This window comes from Sceloporus undulatus, chromosome 9 (assembly GCF_019175285.1).
Source record: "Sceloporus undulatus isolate JIND9_A2432 ecotype Alabama chromosome 9, SceUnd_v1.1, whole genome shotgun sequence".
Taxonomy (NCBI): Eukaryota; Metazoa; Chordata; class Lepidosauria; order Squamata; family Phrynosomatidae; genus Sceloporus; species Sceloporus undulatus.
In genome coordinates, this window is record NC_056530.1 from 16,591,890 (window position 1) to 16,600,988 (window position 9,099).

Below are 9,099 nucleotides of genomic sequence, written 5' to 3' on the forward strand. Positions count from 1 at the left end.
GGGTCACTTTGGAGGTATGCTGTTTAAATGATGCATGCATACTAAGAGTCCAGAAGCCGCACCAAAGCCACAATCCAGTCCTAAGGACTAGAGCGCAGCTTTGATGCACCTTCCGGACTCTTAGTACGCATGCAGCATTTAAACAGCATACCTCCAAAAGTGACCCGAAGCAGCTTTATTTTGACCTGTCTGTATGGGGCCTAATATTTAGGGTATCAGTTACCCTTTCTCAGTTTACTGCATTTCAACTCTCCATTTTAATTTTCCAGTTGAACACTTGATGACTACTAAGCATGTTCTCTTTTTACAGAGATGGTTTTTGCAGGGTAGGTGTAAGTGAGAGGGTAGGTCTAGTGATGGAATGAGCTCTTGTCACTAGTCCAAGTATTCTGCCAACCTAGCTATTTGAAAGCATGTAAAAGTGCAAGTAGATAAATAGGTCCCACTTTGGTGGGAAGGTAACAGCATTCTGTGCAGTCATGCTGGCCCCATGTTCACAGAGTTGTCTTTGACAATGCTAGCTCCCTTGGCTTAGTAATGGAGATGAGCAGCATTCCCTACGGCCGGACACATCTTGACAATCTTGTCTAAGGGGAAAACTTTACCTTTACCTATAAGCATGTTCTCTTTGTACACAGATGGTTTTTGCAGGGTAGGTGTAAGTGACAATTGTCATCTAAGGGTTTCTTTCAGGCATCGGTGGCTTCAGTGTGTTATTTTAGTAATTATTGATAAAAGTAACTTTTTAAGCTCCAGGAGGATGGGAACATGGGAGGAAAAATCACAACTCCAAAAATTTTCTTAGCCAACATGGCCTTTTGTAGGGCTCTCAGACTCCTTAGAGACCACATCATCACTTTTCTGAACCACACCACTACCACCGACAAATGCACCCCAGAGGACTTTATTCTCCCATTACACCTTTTAGGAGGCCCACAAATAAGCATTTTTTTAAAAAAACAGCAAATATAATTTCCTAGTTGTGTAAAAATATGTGGATGGAGGAAGTGATGGCTCTTGTATCTATGGGGTGATAAATCTGGATTTTAATCACCTATACAGGACTTGTCCATGGTGCTGAATCTATATGGAGACACACTTTAGCATTTTGGATATAATTCCTTTAAAATTCATGTTAAGGTTTGCTACTTGCTGGGATAATTTAGCTGTAGATCTTTTGGACCCAGTGGGTCATGAGGCTCCTTCCAACTATGTAATTCTATCTGAAGTACATCTGCCATCCCACTGATACGGTAGCTACTGGCTGCCATGGAGAATGGCCCTTAGTATCCAGGGTGTGTGTGAAAAATGGGATGGGTGCAGTTCTTGGACCCTTTGTAGTTGTCCAAGCCCTGGCATTTGTGACCAACAGTTCTACACTCACCTACTACTCCCATGCACACAGTTAGTCCACACCCATTTGGAACAAACCTACAGGTTTCCAGTCCCTTTACTGGCATATATGTGCTATCAGCTGCTCATGTATAACAGGATCGATCCACATGGCACGGTTACACTACTTTGATATCACTAATATACATTCTTCCTCTGAAACCCTGGGATTTGGAGTTTAGTGAAGGGCACGTAGAATTCTCTGCAGAGAGCTATGGTGCTGTACTTCAGGAGACAGGACTAGAGGAACACTTCTCAATTTTTGGTCCTTCGGGTGATTTGGACAATAGCTTCCAGAAGCTCTAGCCCATACAGCCTGTGTCCAGGAATTTTGGGAGTTGAACTGCCAAACATCTGGAGGACCACAGGATGAGAACCACTAGCCTAGAGCTCTCTTATAGAGCTCTCTCAGTATCTCACCAAACTGCAAATCCCATAATTCCATAAAATGGATATACATCAATTCAAGTGCTATCAAATTGCCATAATATGTGGGACACAACCACAGAGACGTATGGCCAAATATACAAGAGGAATGAAAAATCCCCCCCTAAAACCCTCCCTCCTCACCACTGCTGGCTGCTGACTGCCGTTGATAGATGCAGCTGGCCACGTAGTACACTGCCAAGGCGATCAGCAAAGTCAGGAGCAGATCTCCCAGCACTACACCAGCAATGGCACCTGGACTGAGCTGGTAGCAGTTGCCACAATCTGAAAAGAAATGGTAATGGATAGACATGGGAGAAGCAGTCCTGGCCCCATCATTAGGGTTGCCTCAGGATCCTGGGGTGTTATCATCAAAAGGCAGCTAACAGTGTTGTACAATAAATAGTGCCAAAGCTATTTTTTTCCCTCTGGCTGAAATAATGGTTTCAAAGCCACATGTAGTAATCTTCCTAGTGATGTAGCAAGAGTGACCTTAACTAAGCAGCTGTACAAATAGCCAGATCTTCAGCCATATTGAGGCCATGGCAACTGCACGCTGCAGCCCTGATCCAGCCTTTCTGGGGCATGAAAAGGAGCTGCAAAAAGTGGCTCCTTTTTGTGTCCTGGAAAGAGCATGATAGCCACGGTGCCATGGCTATACAAGGATCCTTTGGAGCTGCATTGTCTGGATGCAGCACCGGAGGAGTGCCTTGATGTTGCATGCCATGTGGAGTGGCATGCGGATTTGAGGTGTGCTGACTCCACCCCCCAGGCCAGCCTTAATGGCCAGTCTGAAGAGCCCCTTAGCCTCTGGAGATGTTATAAAGCATGATACATTAATCATCAAACAAAATTGCACATATGTGAAGTTGAAGGCTCTCATGGCCCACATCCATCGTTTTTTGTGAGTTTTTCAGGCTATGAGGCTGCTTTCTAGAAGAGTTTTTTTTCCCCTGATGTTTTGCCAGGAGCTGTGGCTGGCACCTTCATAGAATACTGGCATGGAAGAGAGTGGGGTATATTGCTGATGGTTGAGGGGGAAGTGATTTGCATGTTAATCTGTGTATTGTTGAATGGCAAGGTCTCAGGGTGTCTATTTAATTAATGCACAGTTGCACATAGTATGCCGTGCAAATAAACAACACCAGCTCAGCTAAATGAGGAAAACACACATATGAAGACCCGGGAGCCTTAGCAGATGGGGCCAGATGCTGTGGCATTATTTAAAGGAACCAGGTGTGGATCTTGTTAGTAGTCCAGATTTAAGACAGAGCAGGTGTTGTGTCTCTGAATAGGACATAATATGGAAGAAATGCATTTTAAAAACTCCACAAGACCAGATTCATGAGTGTAGTGACTGACAGTAGGAACCAAAGAGTTTCCTGAATTGTTTGTAGAGAAGCCATTTAGAGGAAGCAAAGAACTGAAAGTTTAAGCTGCATCTGCCCAGTTTTAAATATAGGCGTATTGGCTGCATAGGCCAAATAAACGTTTCTTCATTCCACATTCCCCCAGCATCTGTTTGTCCACTTTACAATCCCAGTGGGCAGAAGGTAGATCTGGATCTACTGGTGGATTTCTGGGCAATTTGCAGTAGATCACCACAATTGTTTAACCATAGGAGTAACACATTGATTTCCTTCCTGCCCTGAACAATACTGTTCAAATGCGAAGGTGCAGATGTGTTCATCATCACAGTGTGGGAACTAGAGGCAGATTTTTACATGGAAAGACTGCATTCTCCCTTCAGTTCTGATACTCAAAATAGAATAAATAAATAAAATTCCCAACTCAGTGGTTTTTAAAAATGAAATTCTGAGCATGTTTTGTACTAGGCGCTAGTGGGTGGACCATGACATTATAATAAAATATGTATTTTTTGGATATATATTCTGCCTTTCTTTCTTCTAAAAATGGGATTCAAGATGTGTCATACAGTGATATAAAGAAGTGAATAAAATTGTGATGCAAAATAAAAGCAGCTACTGACACTTAGATGACATATGGGCCGCGTGGGCAAGACATTGTAGGAAGACACAGGAGAAGCTCTTCTCGACTATGGCATCCTTGTTATGGACTACCTTCCCCTTGGAGGCCTGATTGGTGTTAATGCTGGTTTCATTCTGTTGCCAAACCATAAAGTATGGCTTTATGGGGCCTAAATGATTTTATCCAATTTGCATATGTGCTACAGTTGGCACTATTTTAAATTGTTTTAACTGATTTTAAATTGTCTGGTTTTAAGTGATAAATAATTTAGTATGCTTTTAGTCTTTTAAAATTATTGTTATTTATTGTACGCAGAGCCATAGGGTAACCAATTCAGGATGGTACCAGACCCAAACCTGAGACTTATGGACAGCCCCTAGTGATTATTATTAAGCATTATGCCTTAAGTACCAATCACGGCTAGTCACAGCTTATCATTCAGACACATGCACATAAGGAACACATTTTCCTGTTTGAAAATTAAGACGGATGTCTTAACTAAGGCCCAGTACATGCGGGCGGGAATTGGCATGCTGGCACCGATTTTAGGGTTCGGGATTGAGCAACAACTGCACGCTCCCAAACCCTAGCATGTCACAGCGACACCATCATGGCATATACACAGCGCTGTCCACATGGTGCATACGTCAATGATGTCACGTGTGCACCACATCCATATGGGGTGGTGCACATGTGATGTCACTGCGATGCCCCAGGGCGCTAATGGTGCCTTGGCAGCATCACTGGAAGCATCTGGGCAGTGGCATCATGGCTAGATTGAAGACAATTTAGGTCTGATAACATCTGGGGGCATCCCGGATCTTGAATTGAATGTGGAAGAGGTAAACCGGCATATTTGTGCATGCGATAAGCTTTTAAATTTGCCTTATTGTGTTTCCCTAATTAGGTGAAAAGGAATAATACTCTGATTTCACATTAGCCTGGGAATAGCTCATTTAGTTTTAATGCGATAAGCTCCTTAATCTAATCTACTTGATTCTAGCCAGAAAATGGATGGCGAGCAGAGCAAAGCGTGATGCCTGGCACCAGAGTGACTGGGAGGGAAGAAGGACACTAACTACATAAACCTCCCAAAGAACTGTTGCAAGTTGCAGCAACAAATCAATTAAGTCTGCATCCACACTGCAGAAAAAATCCAGTTTCACAACACTAGCTACCATGGCTCAGTGTTGCAGAATTCTGGGAACTGTGGTTTGTTTTGACACCAGAGTGCTGTGACAGAGAAGGCTAAATATCTCACAAAACTGCATTCCCAGAATTCCATAGCTTTGATCCAGGGCAGTTAAAGTGGTGTCAAACTGGATTATTTTTGCAGTGCAAATGCAACCTTAGCCTTGTAAACTGTAGGAAGCTGCTGCTGCTGCTCTTCTAGCTAAGCTGGAGTTTTACACATAGTGCTTTCTTTCTTCTCACATAGTGATCTCTTGCCTGGACCTGAGCCCTGACTTGCTCCAACTAGGGAAGTTGCATCCTCATTTCCCACCTGGAATCTGGAGATTCTCCAGTCTCATGGCCCAGCCCTGAGACCTGGCAGTTTAACACCCTGACAACTTCAGACATAGGGTAGGATATAAATATTTTAATAAAATAAATACATAAAAATATAATAATTAATTGGCTTTACATTAAAAACAGTTTCAAAGTAGTCCCCATGATTTACAAAGTTAGTAGTTCAAAATATTACAAAAGGCAGTGCAAGTAGACTCTTACCTCTCTGTTGGGCTGCTCCTACAAGAAAAAGAAATGGGAGTTAGTCCATTACTGAGGTGACATTTTTCAGATTGTTTCCTCCTTTGATTTGTTTCCATTCAAGCCATGTTGTGTGGCTTGAGTGTCGTTTTCAGTGTTGGAGTAAGATACCAGGATACTATGGTTCAAATTCCTGTTCAACTATAGAAATAAAGCTTAGGGGAACCACACTCTCTCTCAGCCTGATGGGAAGGCAATGACAAACCTCCTTGGAGCATGCCATGCCAAGAAAACCCCATGATACTTTCTCTTTAGGGACTCCAGAAGTTGCAAATGACTTGAAAGCACACAACAACATGTTTGATTAAGGGAAGAAATTAAAAATCCTTGAATAAGAAGCAGAAGTGCTGCTGTCTGGGAACTGCTAAAATTTCCAACTTAAAGCTAGTCTAACTAATTAGGACAGAGTGGGACAAACCAAAATGAGTTTGACTCTGGCCTCTGGGAGGGCAGAAAGGGGATCACTTTGGAACTTCGGTCATGCTGCTTGGTTCCTCTACTTCCATTTTTCTTACAAAGGATACATACTTCTCCCTGCCTGACTCCATCATGTACCACTTATCCGCACATATTCCACCACTTTTGTGACGAAAGGCCTCCTCTCCAGTTGCATGGGAAGACTGAAATTCCCAGGCACCTCTGAACATTTGAAAAACAACAATTGCCACTCCTGAGATCTCTTCTGTATCACCCTCTGGATTTCTCCAATATCATAAAATCTTAGGGCCTGAACAGACAGGCCAAAATAAAGCTGCTTTGGGTCACTTTGGAGGTATGCTGTTTAAATGATGCATGCCTCCTAAGAGGCTGGAAGCTGCGCCAAAGCCAGTCCCTTAACATGTTTCTCCTTCTGTTTGTGGTTATGGGGAAGTCACTACAACACTTTTTTCTTATATATAATAGAGATTCGATCCCTCTCTCGCTCTTGCATTTTGAATATTATTGTTTTTTATATTATCTTTAGAAGTTAAAAGGCTAGAAACTTCAAGGTGGTGGTAGCGCTTTTAAAACCATCCCTCTCCTCTTGTCAGGATAGGGCTATTGTGCTGAGAATATTCACAGTTTCTGCACTTTCAAGATGAAGAATTACTGGACAGAAAACAAACAGTGCAGGCTAGTAATCTGCACAACACCTCAAAATAATAAAAGGAAACAGATACAATCATGTCAAGTTGACCGCAATGCTGAGGCTACTTTGAATTGCAAGAGTAGGAAAGTAGATAAAAGCATATATGTGCAACTCAGTGCCTCCAGTGTGGTGTGTGTGTGTGAAAGAGAAAATATATCCATTCCTTAAAAAGAATCTGTTTCATGGCAAGCATGGAAAGAAAGTGGGAAGCCTCTATGACATTTCAGAAGTGCGACAGATGATCCCACCTCCGGGGCTTCTGAAACATTTGGGCAACATTTCAGCAACGTTTGGGCAGCGGTAAGTGCCACGTGTGATAAACGCCATCGTCTCATCCTTGAAGTGAAATTGTCCTGCCATTTTTGTATTAACCTGAATTTGCGTTAATACAATTCCACTTCAATGACAGGATAATGACAGGATAAGCGCAACTTCTGTGAAATGGTTTTGTGTGATCGAAAGGAATCCCATCCCTGTTCCATCCCTGTCTGATTATCTCCATAGTGTTATAACTATATCACATGTCACTGGGCGCATGGGTGCACTGCTTGGGTGGTGTATCACTCGTTCAATTGCATGGCCAGTCTTGGGGCATCGCATTGGATGCCAGCTGGAGAAGACAAGGGAGGTAATTAGCAGGCAACTAGTATGCACACACAAAAATAATGGAGTGGTATGGCTTGACACTGCATGGTGCAGACTGCCCATGGGTGTTTGCCTCTCCCCCCTTTCATTGTGGGCAATGTAGACAGAGGAGGTTCCACCCACTTCGAGAAAACCCAGGAGCAATCTGGCTTTTTCCTCTCCATCTGCTCAGTGCCTTAGTAAAACAATTCTCCAATATTAAAAAAATTATGTAGCACCTGCAGGACAATCCATGCAGCTCCTTTTTTCTAAAACAAATGTATCATGATAATTAAATTTGAAAAGAAAAATAGAAAAACAATAAATAAATAAATTACACACACACACACACACACACAAGATTAATATCACTAAAGAAACCATACTTAAACAATAGCCAAACTATAAACCTTAGTAAACAACAAAGAAACGGAAAAGAAACACATACAAAAAAGCAAACAGAATTTCCGAATTTAACTTTCTTCCATCTCAAAGTTGATTTTAGATATCATTTTAAATCACGTCTTATTATTGCTTCTCTCTCAATGTTCTTTCTATTTCCTTATCTGTCATTATTTTCCTTGGTTTAATAAAAATTATTACTAATAAACAGATGGTGATGAAAAAAAATATCCTTCTTCTTTGCCAAGGTCTGACAACAGAGTCTATATCAGTGATGGTGAACCTTTTCGAGGCCGAGTGCCCAAAATGCAACCCAAAACCCACTTATTTATTGCAAAGCGCCATGTCCCTCTGGCTTTCTAGTACCAAACTCTGGCAAACTCTGTGTTGGGACGATGGCACATGTGCTCACAGAGAGGGCTCTGAGTGCCACCTCTGGCATGCGTGCCATAGGTTCGCCATCACTGGTCTATATTTTATGACTTTACACATTTGTAGCTACCTTGCAGAAAGCCTATAAGTGAATTGTAAAGATGTGCATCCAGCCACTTGTAAATGTGCTCCAATGTGCACTGGGGATTTCTGATAAAACATCGGGTGCACTTGCTGTGCTTTGACACTTTGTAGCCAGTCTCTGGATACACTTTCATGACTTTGCACATTGGGGCATGGTGCATCAGTCACTCCACTGGCTACCATTGTGTAATGGACATTCATATACTGTAACAGCACAGCAGCCTCTAAGTTAATATGGATGTTGCAAAACTACTAAATTCTGCTTCGTGTACATGTAAGGCCATTTATAAAGATGTTAAATCCCATGACAGTGTGGTTTAGTGGTTTGGATGCTGGACTAGGAACCTGGAGACCAGGGCTTGAATCTCCACTCAGCCCTGGAAACCCGCTGGGATACCTTGGGCAAGTTACATTCTTTCAGGCTCAGAGGAAGGCAGTGGCAAACCAGCTCTGAATAAATCTTGCCAAGAAAACTGTGATAAGTTGCTATAAATCAGGAACAACTCGAGGACACGCAATAACAAAGTCCCAAGCAAACTGCCAGCCGCCACCACCACCATCAAAATTTTCATCGCCATCATTATTTTCCTGCCTTCCCCCAGTTTGGTACGGTACTTGGCAAAAATTAAAACAAATACAGCTCAAAATTTATACCCATCCCCACTTTTTGGACTACTCAGAGTCCTTCAGTCAATATGACCACAGACTATTCTGGCTGGGGTATTCTGGGCATGTAATCTACAAAATGTTCCCAAGATCTTGTTTTAGTTTCCTACTGTGTTATAATTTAACCAGCTAAAATAATAATAATAATAATAATAATAATAATAATAATAATAATAATAATAATA

The 9,099-nt window shown here is 42.1% G+C and overlaps 1 protein-coding gene across 1 annotated transcript in view; it reads right to left on the reverse strand.

The window, feature by feature from the left end:
- Positions 1-9,099, reverse strand: part of LOC121916068 (transmembrane immune signaling adaptor TYROBP) — a 13,697-nt gene that overhangs the window by 2,103 nt on the left and 2,495 nt on the right. The window contains exons 2-3 of the mRNA XM_042440815.1: positions 5,539-5,556; positions 1,963-2,103 (exon numbers count right to left, since the gene is read on the reverse strand). Coding sequence (XP_042296749.1) covers positions 1,963-2,103; positions 5,539-5,556 — 159 coding nt within the window. The remainder of the gene's footprint in view (positions 1-1,962; positions 2,104-5,538; positions 5,557-9,099) is intronic.